At 55.8% G+C, this 18,654-nt stretch overlaps 2 protein-coding genes and 1 long non-coding RNA gene across 14 annotated transcripts in view; 1 reads left to right on the forward strand and 2 right to left on the reverse strand.

Annotated features, from left to right (window-relative positions):
* SLFNL1 (schlafen like 1) overlaps positions 1–6,409 on the reverse strand; it is a 12,833-nt gene extending 6,424 nt beyond the window's left edge. Inside the window, exon 1 of the mRNA XM_081818218.1 lies at positions 668–6,409. Coding sequence (XP_081674344.1) covers positions 668–1,054 — 387 coding nt within the window. The 5' untranslated portion in view covers positions 1,055–6,409. The remainder of the gene's footprint in view (positions 1–667) is intronic.
* Positions 6,410–6,515: 106 nt separating this feature from the next.
* Positions 6,516–18,654, reverse strand: part of SCMH1 (Scm polycomb group protein homolog 1) — a 169,309-nt gene continuing 157,170 nt past the window's right edge. For 9 of the 11 annotated variants that reach the window (XM_081818210.1, XM_081818208.1, XM_081818209.1 and 6 more), the window contains 3 exons: positions 15,582–15,776; positions 8,699–8,841; positions 6,516–7,701 (listed from right to left, as the gene is read on the reverse strand). In XM_081818210.1, the coding sequence (XP_081674336.1) occupies positions 7,576–7,701; positions 8,699–8,841; positions 15,582–15,776 (464 nt within the window). In that variant the 3' untranslated portion in view covers positions 6,516–7,575. The remainder of the gene's footprint in view (positions 7,702–8,698; positions 8,842–15,581; positions 15,777–18,654) is intronic. The other 2 variants (XM_081818216.1, XM_081818212.1) reach the window with 1 other exon arrangement.
* LOC145721249 (uncharacterized) lies at positions 10,483–15,472 on the forward strand. 2 transcript variants are annotated; one of them, XR_014144836.1, is made up of 4 exons: positions 10,483–11,476; positions 11,639–11,804; positions 12,004–13,333; positions 13,624–15,472. It is a non-coding gene; the product is annotated as an uncharacterized LOC145721249 (long non-coding RNA). The 2 variants fall into 2 exon arrangements; XR_014144835.1 differs by having other exon boundaries at positions 12,004–15,472.

The raw sequence follows: 18,654 nt of genomic DNA on the forward strand, positions 1-18,654 counted from the left end.
CCCCCCCCCCCCCCGCCCCCAGCAGCCTCCCTGCTCTGCTTTGGTCTTGCGGCGCTTGGCGGCCCGGACCCTGCGCTGTGGCCCAGCTTTCTTCCTCAGCTCCTTGGCAGCCTTCAGCCGGAGCTCCAGGGCCACCAAATGGCTTGCTCTTCTGCAAATGGGACATTGCCCCTCACCGTGTCCCCCTGCCTAGAACGTCCTTCCACTCCCTAAATCCCAGCTGGGATTTCCGTTCTTCTGTGAGATTGCCCCGCAGCCCGCAGCTGGCGACTGGCTGTGTCCGGCCCTGCTCAGCGCTATGAGGGCTCCTGGCGGGCAGGGCCCAGCCCTTGCTCTCCGCCTCACCGCCTGGCCTGCAGCGGCCCCGCCGGCGGGCAACTGCAGGAGTGAGGTGGGCCAGGAGAAAACACGCGTCCCCTCCGGCCCAGAGGACGGAATGCAGAAGGACCCCGGGGAGGGGGGGGTGGCCCACACTGTGGCCTCTCTTCACAGGCTTCCAGGCTGGAGGCAGACCGTAAGTGCCGCTCCTCCTGGGAGTCCGCCAGTCTGCAGAGCTGTTCCCGGCTCCTCGAAGACACACCGCCACCCCCCGCCCCTGCGCCCCAGCACAGCCCGGCCGCGCCCAGGCTTCTCCCGCCCCGCGAGGCTCCGGGCAAGCCTCACTTACCGCCTTGTGGCTCCAGGGCCCCGGGCCCTGGGCCAGCACCAGCTCCTTGCCACGGGCCGCCAGCTCCTCGGGGATCTGGTGCTCCTCCAGGGCTGTCTGCAGGCGCCAGGGGAGGGAGGCCAGCGTGGCCTCGTGGGCGGCCACCTGCACCAGCGCACAGGCCTTCCGTGGGCGCCTCACCACCTCGATGTGCTCGCGGGCCACCGGCAGCTCCAGCCGCTCCAGGGCGTCCCGGAGCAGGCAGGTGAGCACAGGCACCGAGAAGTGGGGGTTCAGGTGGCCCACATAGAGAATGTGCGTGCTGGGTGCTGTCTGGAGGCCCGAGTCCTCAGGTGGGGACTCGTCCCCGGGGGGCTCTTGTGGGGGCTGCTTGCCTGGGGGCTCCATGAGGGGCTCCTGCACCTGGGTTTGCCGTGATCTCTTCCTGGGGTGGGGGTCTCTGGAGAGGTCTCCCTCAGAAGGGCTTCTGGGATGTTTCTCCCGGGGCCGACCTGGGTCTCAGGGGCTGCCGAGGCTCCTGGGAGGTTCACACATGGGCAGGGGCTGGGCAGGGCCAGAGAGAGGGAGGGACGGTAGAGGGCCAGCCGAAAGGGGCCTGCCACCCACCCAAGGCCTAGGACAGGAAAGAGGGGAGTCAGCGGTGAGGCAGACAACAGGGCGTGCGGGCCTGCCCCTCCATTCCACTGCAGGGAAGACCGAGGGGGTGTGCCCCAAGAGGGGCAGAGGGGCCCCTCAGACTCCGCTCTCAGGGCCCCGCCGCATCCCCTTCTGGGCCGCAGGCCTCCTGTCCTCCCCCCACCAGGCCACAGGCGGGAGGAAAAGCTGCGGATTTCCTGCCCATCAGAGATGACTACTCCCTCCCGGCCCCAGGGGAACCTTTTCAAGGGGCCTTTGGAGAGGAAGCCGTCACCCAGGGCTCCTCCCCGCCTGCTCCGACGCTGGGGTGAGCCTCGCCGAGGCTGTGAACCAGTCAGGGCTGCGCCTGAGGGATTTAGGGCAGGGGCTCCCTGACCGATGAAAGCTTCGGCCCCTCCCACAGATGGCCTCCACACATGCACAGCTAATTTGAGGGGGCTCGTGGCCTGGTCTAGACGGAGTCCAGAAAGCAGAAGAGAGGAGGGGCAGAGCCGGGGCTCCTAAGTACGCCCCCTCCCGCCAGGCCGGGGGCCTTACTCCTGAGCTGTGCACCTTTGGCACCCAGCGGCCCCCCCACTCACCCTCGCACACCTGGCCTCCGCTCTGTGGGGCGGCTGCCACCAGCCTGCATCTTTTCAGATTGGCTCCTTGAGAAGGTCAGGGCCTGGGGCCCAGCACGGCCGGGGTGGGGGCATTCGGGACAAACAGGAACAGGAGGAAGAGGGAGGCCTCTGACCCTCATGTCCTGATGGTTCCCGGGGGAGCGTGGGAGGTGCCAGCCCTCAGCTCCCACAGACCCCTGACCCCTGGCCAGCAGCTCCCCGGGGGCACCTGGGGGCCTGGCGAGGGGCAGCCAGAACCAGAGCTGCGGGGGAGGCGGGCGGGGCCTGCGCAACCCCCTCTGTGATCTCACGGGAGTTGATAATGCCAATGTCTCGGCCAGCCTCAGGCCTGGGCTGGGGAAACTCCCCCATTCCCATCCCCAAGGTAGGGACACTACGTACATCACACGCTACAGTTTGGCTGTGTTGCTCCCTCTGGGCCGCTCCCGGAGTCCCTGGGGCCCGGGGCCAAGGACATACTTCCTCCTCCTGTAATGTCTCTCCTGGCCCCGGTGCCCACGCCGGTCCTCTTCAGTCCCCACCTTCCCGTTCCGTCCTCGGCCCCAGGCTCGGCTGAGCGCCGCCAGCCCGGCCGCTCCCAGCATGAATCAGAGCGCACGGCGCCAGGGGCTGAGGTTGCCGGCCAGAAGAGCCCTGAGCACTCAGTCAAGAGCTGCCATCCCTTTTGAGGACAGGGCTGTCACCTGCTGTTCGACAGGGACCAGGACATGGGTGATACCCATGATGCCTTTATTAACGCAGCAATCTGTTCTTGGGCGGGGAGGGGGGCTTTGAGAAATGCTTTCATTATGCAGTTGCAGGTAGCTGTTCCCACCACGCAGCTTCTGGAAGTCCTGGGAGGGGGGAGGGCAGAGGCAGATGCTTCAGACTGGGGAAGCTGTTGGGGCCGTGCGGGCTGCCCCCCCTTCTCTGGGCAGCCATCCTGAAGAGGCTAAGGGAGCTCTGTTTCCCTCAGGGACGAGGCAGAAGCTGGGCTGGGGCAGCTTCGAGCGGTGGTGGTGCGCGGCTCTGGGATGAGGGCTGCGAGCTCTCCATGCCGCCCCCCTTCAGGCCCGTCTAGGCCCGGCCTTGACGGGCCGCTCTCTCGGCAACCGCTCAGCCGGGGTCGTAGCTGCCCAAGAAGGAGGGCGCAGTGGGGTTGCACTGCGTCGCGGGGAACGGCCGGCCAGGAGAGGCGCCCTGACAGACCAAAGCTGTAAGCACCACCAGAGGACACGGCTCCCTTCCCGAGAGGCCTTGCTGTCAGCCACCCGCCGCACCCGACCGCCCACACTCCCCCTGCTCCTCCTGGGGGTCTCTTCAAACCACCTCACTACCTACTTCCCGGGACCTTTTACCTCCGCGTCCTGCTGAAAAGCACAGGCGTCCTGCTTCCTTCCGCGGGGAGGGGTGAAAACGGTCACTGTAAGCACGAAGTACACTTCCACGATCCTATTTCAGATACTGACACGTACGGCAGTGTAACTGGGTTATTCAGGGCATCGCGCTTTCTAAGAGGCCGCCGGGCAGTGGCGGACACAGGCTCCGTGTTACGGGGTAAGCAGCCCCTTTATCCCCTCAGTGGATGTCCGTGACCTTCCTGACAGACTCCACTTTGAGCCAGAGGCAAACAACTCTTGAATTCAAAGGTAAGGATGTGAGGTGGACCCAAAGATGAAGGGGGAGAGGGAGGCTACGGATATGGCTCTTGTGTTATCTGGAGAGTGGCCACTTGGTGGCCCCATGTGGCCACGATCCTGGGAAGCACATCAAGGATGGGTGTCCGGGAGGCTAGGCGAGGCGCAGAGTGCAGGGGCAGAGGTGGGGACTGAGCTCAGCCGTTGTGTGGGAGACGTCAGGACAACAGACTCGGGAACTCAGGGGAGAAGTGCTGTGCACGCAGCCTTTGCCATCTGGGCCCCAGGGCGCTCCTGTCTTGAGCCCTCGCCTGGTGTATGGCCATCTGCCTGTTGATTCCTGCCGACCTCTGACAGGGTCCAGCCCCAGCCACCCACAGTTGTCTCGGGTCCCGTGCCTTTACACTGGGACTCGTCAGCTGTGGGCTCCTGGAAGCACCCGCGGCGGCTTTGGTGTCGCAGGCCGGGCATAAATGTAGTCGTGACGCTTGGCTGTCATGGCCCCTGGACTGGAGGTTTCCAGCTGTAGAGCTTCCCGGATGAATGGGGCGACTTGGGGAATTAGGGTAAGGAGGTGCAAAAAGCGGAGGGATGATGAGGGGAGGGGTGTCTGGGCTCTCCAAGGCAAGAAGGTTCTCCCAAGTTTTTAGCTTTGGTTGCAGGGAGGAGGGGGGAGCCACCTTCCAGCTCTTCCTGAGGAGGGATCGTGGCCTCCGTGTGAGGGCAGACACCGTGTCCACGTGGACCACCAGAGCCACGGCCCACAGAGATCTCAGGTTATTTCACAAGGAGGCTGTGGAGGCTCCAGCGTGACAAGGCAGAGGTGACAGGGACTACATGGCCGGCAGCAGGGAGGGCACAGGTGGTGCCTAGGTAGAGCCTGGACTCTTCTGTCACCTCAAGCACACGGGCTTCCTGATGCTCCTCAGCGCTGGAGTCAATGTCCTCTCCTTGTCACAGTATTGGGGGGGGGGGCATGTGAAGCTGGTGCCAGGGGGCCTTTGGCCCTCAGTCCTAGATGCCTTCCCATTTTGTGGGGGACTGAACTGTTGGGGTTCATGGAGTGGTCTCCCCTGCACCTCGGCTGGTGTGCATGGGCCTGCCGAGGCCCCTTCAGCTTCTCTGGATGACTGTGGGTCACTATTAGAAGGCTTGGCTTTGGGAAATAATTTCAAAAGTTTTTTTTTTTCCTCCTGAAAAGACACTCAGTTCTGTCCCCAGGGGTTAGGGCAGTAAGAGTGAAGGGGTAACAAATCCTCTCCCCTCCTACAGAACCTGACATTTGGTTACCTTTCTAGTTCTGTTCCCTTGGAAACCAGGTAAAAGTGGAATGTCAACTGTTTTAAGGCAATGTTGCTTAGGGTAAGAATGAACCCGAACTGTAAATTATCTGGACAAGGAACATCTGCATAAAAGGCACAGCTCTGGGCCTCCTTAGTGCAGAGAGTCAATGGGGCACATCCTTTGCAGGGATCTGGAAGTGATGTCCACAGAGTCATTATGCCTACAAACTAGGGAGTTACTGCTCCCCCGGGGCATGGTGCTGAGAAGCCAAGGTAAACCCCACTGCTCCCTGACACGTCCCATCCCCTTGCACCCGAGCTGTCACCTGGATGGCGGTGGGCTCTGCAGGGACTACCCTGCCGAAGGGGACTGCTTCATGCCGTCCTGCTGGCAGGTGTTTCCGTCTGACAGCCGTCAAGGTGAATGCCACCCCCAGGCTAGCCTGTGGAAGTCTGAATGGTCAGCAGGATCTGGGACAGCGGCCCCCCGGAGGGTGTTACAGGCACTCCTGATTAGCTACGGAGTTTTGGGGCAAGTACCTCAACTCTCTCCAAGCTTTAGTTTTCCCACTTGCAAAAGGCGGGGCTGAGGTTTACATGAGAGAATGCACATAACTCCGCAAAAGTAAGCTGGGAAACCATATGCTCTTGGTGACAAGGGGGATGCTGACCGACTCCACAGGCACAGCCCTGCAGTGTGTCTGGCCTGCCTCCACATGGTGTTACCTTCAGTCCCTGCGTCTGTCTCTCGGGTAAGGATCACATCCGGAAGTTCGCTGTCAGGGTTCCCTAAGGCCCTCTTTGGGAGTACCATGAACGATCGGCACAGCCTACCACACCCCAGTGTCCAGGAGTCTGTGGAGAACAGAGTCCTGCTCTGGTTTGGCAGCCCTGACCCAGAGTGCATCACGGGAACCGTGGTGAGAACCTCACAGGGGCCAAGTGCAAAAGATGTTATCAGTTAGTCACCAAGGTGGCACCAGCCAGGGTGAGAGCTGGTAGGGCCCTCAGAAGTCTCATCTGAAACCCTCATAGCCACGTGGGCCCAAAGAAGGGAAATGACCCACCCAAAGCCTCACAAACAGACTGACTAGCACCTCCACGTTGGCCTTGGTGTCAGAGGACTTGGCTTCAAACGCCTGCTTTGGTGCTTCCTGGGCGGCGACCTTACATGTCCTCATCTATCAAATGGGTTTGCCGTGAAGATTTAAAGACTGACTCTAATTCCTGTGGAGTAGTTCATGGGGGCCGCAGTGACACGACAGTGTCCGTTACACCTTCTCCTGCAGCCCCAGCAGAACTGAGGCTGTGTGGCCCTGGCCTGGAGTATCTGGCCCCAGGTCGGCGCAAGCTGGGCGAGCCTGCATCTCTCCTCACCTGACGACGGCGACAAGGAGGAACCCAGCCAGGGAGGCTCTCGGAGCTGCTGACCCAACTACTGCTCTTCCTGCTTGGGCTTCGAGCAGCTTCCGCGCTCCCTGCTGTCTCGCTGCACCAGAGCGCAGCCCTCTGAGGGCAGAGAACGGACTCCACACTGCTTCCCAGTGGGCATCTGGCAGCCAGCCTACTTTTTAGGGACTGCTGGAATCAGAAGAACTCTTAGGGATCATCTTGTCTACACGCCTCCTTTAAGGATGAGGAAACTAGGGCCAAGAAAGGGGAGTGCTCTGCCGACTGATTAAAACCACACTGGCATCTATATTGGTTTTTATTTATAAACAAACGGACATAAAAGAAGTCCGGACGGCAGTGGGGGCAGCTGTGCTGCTGACTTGCTTATAAAGGAAGCATCTGGACAGTGAGAGAGTACAACCAGATTCCAGCCTGCAGACCCCTCCCGTCCACCTTATGGCCTTCGTGGCCTAGAATCACGGGGCCTAACCTCCTTTGGCAGTAGTTCTGGCCAGGGCAAGGAGCTGTGGTGGGGGACAGTGTGGGGCAGGGGACTCCCATTCCCACAGATGAGGCCCGGGCTGCAAAGGGCCCAGTGGAGGAAGAGGGGAAGGTGACAGGAACCCTCTCCTCCCCATGCTGAGTGATACGGTCAAGGCTTGAAGGATGTGTCCATCCCACAGAGAAAGTGCCCTCGGGTGATGTCCTTGGAAAGGGGCCATGCCTCTCTGGGACCAGGGCAGGGCTGTCTCTCTCCTGAAACCCAGTGTCTGGAGTGAGAGGAGTATGAACTGGGGGGCTTGCCCTCGTGCCAGAAACAATAAACAATAAGAAAAGGTCTTTTTTTTTTTTTAAAAAAGGTAGAGGTTTGCACCATGAGTTTGGAGTCTGGAGCTCTTGTGAGGAGGTGGCAGGAGTTGTGGGGAAGTGGGGTGCCACACCAGGCCCAGCAGGTGGCAGGGGGACTGGGCCCAAGTGTCCATTCAGGGCCCTATCCTCTGAGGCCTCAGGGGTCAGCCCCTTCCTCCATCACCTGAAAGGTGTTCAGTCTAAACGCCCAGTGGGAGGCCAACCAGGCTTGAGAAATAAATACAGAGGGACCTCAGAGCCGAGGCAGGGCTGAGGGGAAGAGCAGCGCCAGCCCTGGGCCCCACACTCTCCCCTCGTCGGTCCTTCATGGAAGGACGTATCATGGCAGGAGCGGGGAGCAGTGGTGGCTCCACACGGCCTCCCGAGTCCTGAGGTGGCCCGGAATCCACTGAGGCGCCGGCAGTGGGCTGCTTGGCCCCCCCTTCCGGGGAGAAGAATGCTGAGCCCTTCCGGTGGACCCCTCAGGTGTCTAGGCTGCGTCTCCCGGCTCAGAACTTGCCCTGCTTCAGCCGGTCGATGTGGAAGGAGAGCTTGAGCGCGGGCCCCAGCTTCAGTCCCATGTACTTCATCATCATGTCACTGCGCAGCAGGAGCAGGGCCTTGCCGTCAATCTCCTGGGGGGCGGGGGGTGGGGCCGTCAGAGGCCTGGCTGCTCTGGCCACCAGGTTCTGCGCCACTAAAGCCTACCTGCTCCCTACAGCTTCTGTGGCCGCTGTCCCCCAACATCTACTACCGAGCCCAGCAGGTGCTCTTTCCAGCGCCCGTCCTGCTTTCCTTTCCCTGCTGCCTGAGGCGGTGGCCCCACCCTCCAACCACTGGGGTCCGGCTACGTTCCATCTTTTCCAATAAGCACACCGCCCCCCCCCTGCAATCATGTGCTCGTCCCCTCTCCCAGACTGGTTTATACTGGTCCTCAACTGTTACTCCATAAGTCATCTTCCTTCCTGAGTGGCCAGGGCCCCTCTGTGTGAGCCAGGCTCAGAGCAGCTGTGAGATCTTTAGGCTTGACCCAAGAGCACCCCCAAACCCACCAGCATGAAAGACTGAAATTATCCATGAAAGGCAGCAGATCTGTTCAGAGTGCTCAAAGGGCAGAACAGCACCAAGCAATAGGGGCTGCGGGGAAATGGGTTTGCACCCCAAATCAGGAGTATGGTCACCACAGGCGGGTCAGAAACAGTGCCTGGCCACCCAGCCAAATGGTCACTTGAAGAGATGCTGGAGGTTCACAGAAGAGCAAGGACAAGATGGGGGGCTGATGCGGCTGGAGAGTAGGAGCCATCTGGCTGGGGACTCTAAGTTGGGCTGAGGCCCCCAATTCTCAGGCCAAGGCAGGCAAATGCGACAGCAAGCACATCTAGGAAAAGAGGAGAGTCCTTCCCCTGGGTCCGAGCCCACCAGCCAGGCACCCAGCAGGCATGTGACCGAGTCAGACCTACACTACAGGAGTGGGCTGAACTCGGTGCCCAACGAGGGCTGCTTGAGACCCAAGATTCTGTCTCTGTTTTCAGGGTGTCTCCTGTGCTCAGTTTCAAGGGACCTTTAAGAGTCTACAAGTTTCGGAAGCAAGACTCCCTGTGGACATGGGAGAGATCAGGCAGGGGCACCTACGTGTTTTCGAAAGAGGTCAGCGTGGGGTCCAAGCTGAGGATCAGCTTCCCGGACAAACTGCATCACGTCCTCCACTGTCCATGAGGAGGGGTCCCGGCCACTCAGTCGAGAGGCATCCCGGCTTTCCAGATATCGGTCCGACCCTGCAGGACAGGAGGAAACCTGCTATAATGGGTGGGGACTGGTCTGTCCCGCCCCACCACTCTCCTTGGTATGTCCCCATGGCCCTGCTGGTAAGGCTCACAGCAGTGCCAGAGCAGAGAACTGGAGGTGGCCGAGGGAGGGAAGGGCTCTTCCACAAAGGGATCAGGGTCTGAGACTCTTCTCAAGTCAAATCTTTGTTCTTTAAGAGTAGATCTGATTCTGGAGAGGGTCAGAAGAATTTCACAGTAAGGCTGTGGCTCTGCCTGGACTGGAGTCAGTGGTAACAATAAGTAAGGGGATGACATGGGTTCAGTGGGGGCCTGGTGGGTAAGGCTGCTTTTGCCTTGGCTCTGGGGACCATTTCTAGAGAGACTTTGGGAGATGGGCAAGAATAGAGCCAAATCCTTGGGGTCTAGGAAGAAAAAAATTGGTGGATAATACCCTGTACCTCTTCCAAGGCCTGGAAAGAAGCTAACCTTGGGACAGCCTCATGCACAGAGGCAGAAAGCAGTTTTGCTTGGGCTGCCAGGAATCTCAATGTTAATTTAGTGCTCGGCTTAGAGCTTTTATCTCAATCTTGGCTCAAATACAGTTCCTCCCATTCCCCCTGTGGGATCTGGGCTCTCTGAAATCTGAACTCCTTACCGTGCATGGTCTAGAAGGTACTCTATCATCTGGCCCTGTCTACCTTTGACCGAATCTCAACCCCCTGCCCCCACCCCTTCCTCACCATGCTCCAGACACACTAGCTTTCTTTCTGCTTCTTGAATAGGCTATGCTTTATTCTTTGACCTTCAATCTCCTCCGTTCTTTTCCCAGGGCTTTGCATATCTGATTCCTTCTCAATATTTATTTCAAATATCAATTCCTCAGAGAACTTCACTGACCTCCTATAAAAGTACTCCATTCCCCACAGAGCTATTCTCAATCTAATTACTCTCCCTTTTCCCAGCACATATCACTACCTAAAATAATTTCATATATTTATGTTTATTGTCTGTATTCTCCTATTTTCTGCCCTGCTATTTCCTTGTGATATTGTGGTTTTTAATAAGAAACATACATATGTGGTCTTTGTCCTGTTTCTGGCACAGAACTCCTAAAATTCTTAGAATTTCCCAAATGGTGAGAGAAATAAAGGGGTCTTTTGTTACTTATAACAAGCCCTTTTCAACCACACCTGAGTATGGTCAGGAGGTGACTTCTGGAAAGCCCCTGAGGATGGGGGCTGGTTGCCAACCATCCTGGGAAGGAGAGTCTCCAATGACTTCATCAATCGTGCCTATATAATAAAGGTTCCATAAAAAAACAAAAGGATGGGTTTCAGAGAGCCCCCGGCTGGTGAGCACACGGAAGTGTGGGGGGCGCGGCATCCCTGGACAGGGCGTGGAAGCCCGTGCCCACCCCCCCAGGCCTTGCCCTGGGCAGCTCTTCCATCTGGCTGTTCCTGAGTTACAACCTTTCGTAAAAAGCTGGTAACCTAGTAAGTGACCATTTTCCTGAGTGAACCCGAGGAGGGGATCGTGGGAACCCTTGACTGCCAGCCAGTCAGGAGCACAGGTGACAACCCAAACCTTCGACTGTCACATCTGAAGTGGTGTGTGGGTGTGGGGGGGGACAGCCTGGTGGGATGTGACGCTCTCTCCAGAGGGGGTCAGGATGGAGTTAAGTTGTCGGCCCCCCAGGGGGTGTGGCACAATGGCTTGGGGTGTGGAGAAGCCGCACATCTGATGTCCGGGTGAGGTCCTGTTGAGTAGAGTACTGGGCGTAGGGGAGACACCCCAGGAGGGGGGCAGGGTTTTCCTTTTACAGTCCCCAACACGCAAAAGATGCCTGGTCTGCTACAGATGTTCCAACAGGTTTGTTCACTGAATGAAGGATCACACACTAGTTACTTGTGTATTCTTCTGTCTTGAGGCAGGGGACCTTGCCTTGCTCCTGTCTGTATGCTCACCACTCAGGAGATGCCAGGTGCACAGCTGAGGGGTGAGCTGAAACACACCTACGAAAGCAGAAGGGTGTACTCTTCCCAGGTCTAAAAGTCGAAGCACGCTTGGCTTGGCCTGGCCCTGCTCCCGGGGAAGAGACTCCAGCGTGTTACATCTCGGACTTAGAGCTGGGCACTGACCAGATAAGGGGAGAAGTTGCTGGAGCAAGCAGGGTGCTTACAGCCACAGAAATTCCAATGGCTTTTTAGAGGCACTGACAGGAAGTTGGAGAGGGCTCTGTGAGCCAACCACTTCTCTGGGCCCTAACAGTCCAGCGTGACGCTGACAGAGAACAGCTGCTGGGACTATGGAGAGCAGAGAGAAGCTACACTCATCGGTGTGTCCTCGGCCCATCTCAGCCACTTCCTCGACCCAGGGAAGCTAGGAATCAAACACACGCACGATGATATTTTATATGTCTATATCTACATATCTATTATATATCTATATCTATCTATCTATCTATCTATCTATCTATCTATCTATCTATCTATCATCTATCTATCTATATATTTATGAGTTTGTCAGCTTTCTTCTGTTAGAACACACACCCCAGGAGGGCAGGCGGCAGGTCGGGAGAGACACCTCTGAAATGGTGACACTTGAGCAAAGACCCTGAGGCAGAAGAGTGACTGGCACGTGTAAGGTGAGGCCAGGAGGCCAGCATGCCAGAGAGGAGCGAACGAGGAGGGAGGGGCAGGGGATAGCTTCTGAGAGGGGGGTGTGTGGCGGGGCGGGGGGCCTGGTGGGGCAGCGGACAGAGGACCTCATATACCACTGAAAAACCACTGACTTTTCTGTGCAGTAGGTCCGTTTTGAGCAGAGGAGTGACTTGAACCAGCTTCCAGCAGAAAGAATCACTCTCAGAGTCTGTGTTGATAACAGACTTAGACTTTGGACGAGGGCAGAAGGGAGACCAGTCTGCTGCTATCATGGTCCAAGCAAGAGACGGCTGTTGCACGCACCAGGTGGCAGTGAGTGTGGGGAAGGGGGCTCTGGCATGTGAACATTATAAAGGAACCCCTGCCCCCGTCAGCTTGTTTGCCCCTTAAAATAGCCCTTCTATTTTTAGCCCTTCGGCTTTTAGACCTGGGACCCAGGGTGAAGGGAAATGGAGGAGATTTTTAGCCTTTGCCACAGATAGCTGAAGAGTACACCCTTCTGCTTTCGTAGGCATACAGACAGGAGCAACCAGCCATCTAAGGAAGTAGCATCATCTTCGGTTGAGAGATGAGGGAACTGAGGCCCAGAGAAGTGAGGTGACTTTCTCAGGATCACACAGCTAGGAAGAAGACAAGTTAGTGCCCTGAGTCTGACTTTTCCTATCTCTGTTTCTGCACACAGTCTATACCAAGACTCTCCCCGACCGTCCGATGAGGGCAGCTGGTGGTTACTCCTCAAGGAAGGCGAGGGTCTCAGTCCGAGAATGACTAAGGCAGGTGAGGCGCATCTAAGGCAGGAGGCCAGACTAACAAACTAATGCCCACTCATCCTCCATTAATGAAATAAGAGAGGACAGACTCAACAGCTGAATACTTTGAGCGAAACAATTCTAGTGCCAAACAGATAGAATCCTTCGTAGCCTTATGAGGTTCTTCAGGATCAAAAGAGATTTAGACCAGGACCTGGCCAACAGACCCACGCATTCCAGAGGGAGAGCGGAGGTGCCCCGGAGACAAGAGCGGCCCTGAGGCCAGCGCCGCACAAGGCAGCAGTCAAGAAACACTCCTAAGAGAGAGGGCCTTGGGAGACAGGACAGGGACAGTAACGCCCTCATACCTGGGGAATGACTCAGCTTCCCAAATGATCCCCTATCCTTGCTTCCATCTGAGCCTTGTCACACTCCTGTGAAAACCCCAGGCCAATATCACCACGCCCCCTGTGCACAAGGGGAGTGTGGGGGCCTGAGAGGTGAGAGGAGACTTGAGGCAGGGAATCAACTCGCAGCTCTGTCCGGACGGCAGAGCTCCCGACGCCCCACGCTGCCTTGCTGGGGTGAGGGCCGGGGAGGGGTATCCCAGCCTCTTCCCACCCCCTCCTCCTGCTCAGTCTCCCTGAAAATGGTCTCTCCCAAGGCCATCTCTCTCCACTGCAGGCCTTGTCAATGGACTCTTCTTCCCCTTCCACAGCCTGGGGCTGGGGGAGGCCACAGCGGGCTGTGGAGGTGGCATTCTCCTGTCTCTCCATGGCTGCTTTTAGGCCATTCTCCTACGAGAGCTCATGTTCTTCAGAGGCCAAATATGTCCCCAGCCATCTGCTTTTGCTGATCACCGCTGCCTACAGACCTCTGGGCTTCTACCCCTTGTTAAATGAAGACCGTTTGGTACGTCGGTCACTGCTTTGTGCTCCAACCACGTCCTGTCATTATCCTCAGAGCCACAGAGCCACACACCAGTCAGCCACCAGCCTCCAGCGACCTTCACCTCCACTCTACTTCAAATACCTCCTGCCAAGGCCACTGTCTGCTTCTTGCCATCACTTGGAACAAATCCACTTCAGAAATGTAAACATCCCTTTCTCTAACCCCAACCTCCCATCTCGGCAACTGCCCTGGACGTAAGTCCACTAAACCCATCACCGCACAGAGAGATTTAGCACATCAGACTTACAATCTCCCCCATCCTTCAGACTTGCTTCTTCCCCGCCCTGCCCAAATCCAGTGCTGATGATCTAAACGGCTGTCCCCCCAGCTCCATCGCTCCTTCGCATGCTCCCCCACCCCTGGCCCTCTTGCCCTTTTAGCTCAACAGAAAACTTTAATTCTCAGACAGTCTTTTCTCACCCCACATCTAGGTTTCTGAGAACCACAGAAGAAAACCACATCTCTTGCAGACTGGCAAACTAGTCTCCAAGCACAGCTGGGCCTTCTCCTCGCTCCATTTCCCCATCTTCTCTTGACCAGTCCACTCTGGGAGCACCCCTACGCCCTTCCCCTACTCGGCCCTCTCTCCTTTCACTCATGGCCACCATCAATCTTCCCTGAAGTCTCAGAGAACAAGCCTTAAGACGGATCCATCTTTCTACGCCCTTGATCATAACCCTTCCCACCACAGCCACACCTTACTCTCACCTCTCCCCGATATTCTTCATCTCTTCTTCTTGGAAGGCTCAACTTGTCTGCCGATAAACACGCCCAGTGTGCTCCTGCTCTTGAAGACCTTCTTTTGAAGGTCACTAGTTTTCTTTTTCTCAAACCCTCCCTGATACCCCACCATGCAATCTGTCCTCATCACCTTCCACCTCCACCGAAGCTGCTCTGGCTGAGGTGATCAGTTACCCACTATTCACCACATCCCACAGAGAGTCGTCAGTCCTCATTTTACCAAACCTCTGTTGTGCTGCACTCCCCTTAAAATACTCTCTGTAATCCTGGCCACCACAATATCAGATTCTGTTTTTCCTCACATTTGACTACTGCTTTGTCTCCTTCTGGGATCCTCTTCCTGTTCCCACCTCCTGAACTTTGTTGGTCCCCAGGACTCCATCTTTGGTCAATTGTTCTTTTCCTTCTACACATACACTCCTGGTCATTCAGCCTATAGCTTCAACTACCATCTATATGCTGATGACTCCCAAATGTTTATCTTCAGCTCAGTCCTCTTCCCTGACAATCAGCCCTGCAGAGCCAGTGCCTGCTGGGTATCACCTAGATGGCCCAGGGTCTCCTTGCCCTTCTTTCTCTTCTATGGTTGGTCCCCTCTCTCAGCGAATGGTATTACCATCTCCCCTACCACTCCACCTAGAGACTGAGGAGACATTCCTGCTCCCTTCTCTCTCACAATCCTCAAATCTGATTAAATTTGCCTCATGAATAGTTTTTTAACTGATTCACTCTTCTACAAACCTCTACCACTAACCCAATCCAGGCCTTTATCTGTTCTGGTTTAGCCCACTCTACAACCTCCTAACTGGTCTCTCTGGTCTGTCCTTCCTCAGATGCATCCTCAACACAGTGGTCAATGATCTACTCAAAACACACACTTATTTAGGTCTCACCTCTAATTAAAAGCCGTCAGCAGCTTCACAATGCCTGCAGGATCCACTCCAAACTCTACCATGGCATTTGGGTCATCTGTGAAGTAGCCCCTGACCTTTCCAGGCTATTCTGTTTGAAGTCCCAGTACGACATTTTATGTTCAGCAATAGCAAAGTCAGCAACAGCGAAGTACATGCAGTTCCATGCACACCATCTGTACCAGTTCTTATCTTTGCCCTTTTTCCTGCCGTGCTCTCTTCCTGGAGAGCTCTCCCTCCACTATGATCCCCGATATTGCCACTCATATGGTCAAGCTTTTAAATTGCAGACAGGGTGTCACTTCCTCAAGGAAGCTTCCCCTGGACCCCAAGCTTGGGTTGGGTGTTCCTTCTTGCCGTTTTCATACCACCCAAACCATCCAAGATGACGGTTTACAATTATGTGTTGAAGTGTTTCTCTCTCCCATAGGACTGTGAGCTCCCTGAGGACAAGAAGTGATTGATTTTTGCCTCCGCATGCCAAACGCAGGTGGTGTTCAAATAAATGGCTAATAAAGACTGGGTGTGTCCTTCCCTGTCCCTTTGGCTCTAGGCCTTTGGCTCTCAGTTTCCACTATTCTCAAGCCAATCCCAGAGCTTCATTTGCCTCTTGGGTGCCTAGCCAGACACAAATGTAAGTCTAGACCGCAGTCCAACTCTCAGGCAGGGGGCAAGCGGAGCTGACTGAGGAGGGAAGGAAAGAGAGAAGGAGGGTGGGAGAACCTGGGTAAGCTTACCCCTGGAGCACAGCCTGCGCACAGCTGAGGAGGTACTCAGCGGGAGGCCACAGGATGGAACCAAAGGCCGGTACCCGTGGGTTCGAAGGTTTTGGGAGCTGCTGACAAGGTTGGTGGGATTCAAGGTAGAATCCATTGAGTCTGAGTGTGGCTCCAAAGACCGGGTCAGACTATTCCCCAGGACAAAGCTTTCACCTGGAAAAGAGTAAAACTGGAGTTAGAGCAGGAACTAGCCTGGAAGGACTGCCAGGGCGCTGGCCTCCCAGGTACCTGTTCGGATCGAGCAAGAGGCAGCAAAACAGAGAGCCCTGGGCTGTGTCTCAGGAGGCCTGTGTACTAGTCATGGTTCTTGCTTTTACTAGGTGGCCTTGGTCAAGCCCAGTGTCACTCCCTGGGCTTGGATCTCCTTAGAGACTCTTCCTTTTAGACTAGATAGTCTTTGAGGTTTCTTCTGGTCTGGATGTCTTTTGCTTTTTCTGGATAAGGAGAACCTTAAAATAAAGAGAGCTATTTTAGGAAGAGGCTGCTTCCCTGTACACGAGATGCCAGCCCAGGGGACAGGGGTGCTGGAGAAGAGATACACTTGCTTAGATGAGGGTCCTTTAGAGGGTGACCCTCTCAGCCAGCAGGACATTTCAGAAATTCTCTTCAGTGTCTGGCTAAAGGCCTGTCTCTGAAGGGTCTGCTCCTATGTTCCCTCCCTCCTTTTGTATTTGCCTCATTCAACAGAAATGCCCCAAGGAAGCTGGGCTTGTACAGTGGTGAGAGCGGGGCCGTGGACACCAGACTCGGAGTTATAACTCCGCTCTGGCGCTCAGTAGGCAAGGTGCTTCTCCAGGAACCACATTGTCCTCAGTTAGAACCTGGGACACCCCTGTCTTCTGAGGCCCCACACCAGGCAGCCCCTGATAGAACACTCCAGAACCTGAAGCAGGCTCCCTCTCATGACTGGGCTCTGCCCGCACCGGGTCAGTTCCCCAGCCCTGGTCACAGCGTCTCTGCCGGTGGAGGGCATCTTGGCTCCTGGGCCACACCACCGTCCTTCGTGGTTGTTCTTAGAGGTCAGCTGTTTAGGTAATGATGGGACTCACTTAGGGCCTGTGATCAACACTACAGTCAAGCACAGTCTCTGGCACACAGTAAGACCTCTGTGGCCAGATGGTTTAGGATTTTAGGATTCCTTTCTTTTCTTTTTTTAAAGATTTTATTTATTTATTTGATAGAGACACAGCGAGAGAAGGAACACAAGCAGGGGGAGTGGGAGAGGGAGAGGCAGGCCTCCTGCTGAGCAAGGAGCCCGATGCAGGGACCCTGGGACCACTACCTGAGCCCAAGGCAGACGCTTACGACTGAGCCACCCAGGTGCCCCCTAGGACTCCTTTCTAATACTCACCTGAACTTGCTTGGTAACCAAGGGTGTAAAGGCAAGTCTAGTAGGAGACAGCTATTGGCCCTTCTCTTAGGGAGTGGGACTGATGAAACCCTTCCCCAGAAATGGTTCTGAAGGGAGCAGCTCTGGGCACCTGAGCCACAGCCCACCCCTTTTAGCAGATGAGCTTTCAGATTCCTGTTTTCCAGGAGAGAGGACCAGAGCAGCGTCCCACTTTTGAGACAAGAACAGGCTCTCGAGGCAGCAGACAGGAGGCCTGTGTTCTAGGCCTGAGCTCTTGCCTTTCACTAGGTGTTTGATCCCAGGCAAGTTGTCTGTTTTCTCAGCACCAGCTCCCTCATCTGTAAAATGGGGGAAAAAATCACCCTCTGTCTTGCTGAGAACATCACATGTGAAGATGGAATGGGATGGACTTTACCAAGGTGGGGAGTTGTCATTTTATTTCTTCTTCACTCAGAGTTAGAGGGCAAACCCAAGTCCTCTGCAATAACTCAAGAAAAAGCTGATTTCTGCATGCACTGGCAGGGCGACCTCACCTTTCTGGACCTCATTTTACCTGGCAAACACTAGGGATAGTACCGCTTGCCTCACCTGAGCTCACAGACGTGAAGAATAACTATGACAGCACCAGGGGCTCCCTGGCTGCTGATGCAAATCAGCGTGTCGTCCCCTCAGCGATGCTAGGAAAGGCAGCTGAGACAGGGAGTCTGAATTGAGGGGCCTGGCAATCTGGAGGGGGGGCACCTGGACTGGCAATGGCATCCCATCTCTCCTAAAGAGATGCAGCATCATGCCCAGTGCTGCAGCAGGTCCTAGCGCCCTTACGGCCGATCAGACAAGGCCCGGGCTGCTTCGGTAAGACGAGGGCAGTGTGGGAGACTGGGGTGCTTTCCCGCTGGGCTCCATGGCGCCCCTGTGGCCTCCACAGAGAGGCCAAGTGAGTGGGGCTCGGGGCTCATCCCAGCTTTAGCAGAACAGCTCTGGTTTTCACTTCTATACCCCAGAGTTTTCATATAATCTTACCTTTGCAACAAGGAGGCCTGCTGCTAAAACTAAAGAAACTTTGCAACCACTGGCCCAGGGGTCAGAAGTTAGGGCTGGAAGACTGGAGTTCTATTTCTGATAGACCACTGGTCAGTGATCACTGCCTTTTTTCTGGGATTCAGTTTGGCAGTCTATAAAAAGATGTTTAACCTCACATTTAAACATCAATTTAAATGAAATTTGCTGTGGATGTGCTAGAGACACGAGAACAGTCAGCATGAGAGGGAGCTCACTCCTTCATTGAACACACATTTGTGTACTAGCTGCTATGCTAGGGTGGGGGTACGCAGAGGTAAACAGACAGGTAAGGACCTTTCCTTACGCACTGATTTTCAGTGAGAAGCAGATTTTCTCTGAGTATCACCTTGCAAGGCTACCTTAAAAACTAGGGTTCCCAGGGGAGGATGGCAAGACTGGTGGGGATAAGGCTAGAAATCCTGCAACGGAGAAAGCGCCTGGGAATGTACAGTATGGAGAAAAGTCAGGGGAGACAAATACCCTAAGGGCAGTCATGGGAAAGGAAGAGAACTGGATCGTAGATTGGGTCTTTTGAAAGGCAGAGAGTAAAACAGAGGGCAGGAGTAATAAGAAGACAGATTTTTGGCTCAAAAGGGAGGGCATTTTTTTTTCTTTTTTTTC

The sequence above is a fragment of the Leptonychotes weddellii genome, chromosome 4, assembly GCF_054177405.1.
Source record: "Leptonychotes weddellii isolate Sample4059 chromosome 4, ASM5417740v2, whole genome shotgun sequence".
Lineage (NCBI taxonomy): Eukaryota > Metazoa > Chordata > Mammalia > Carnivora > Phocidae > Leptonychotes > Leptonychotes weddellii.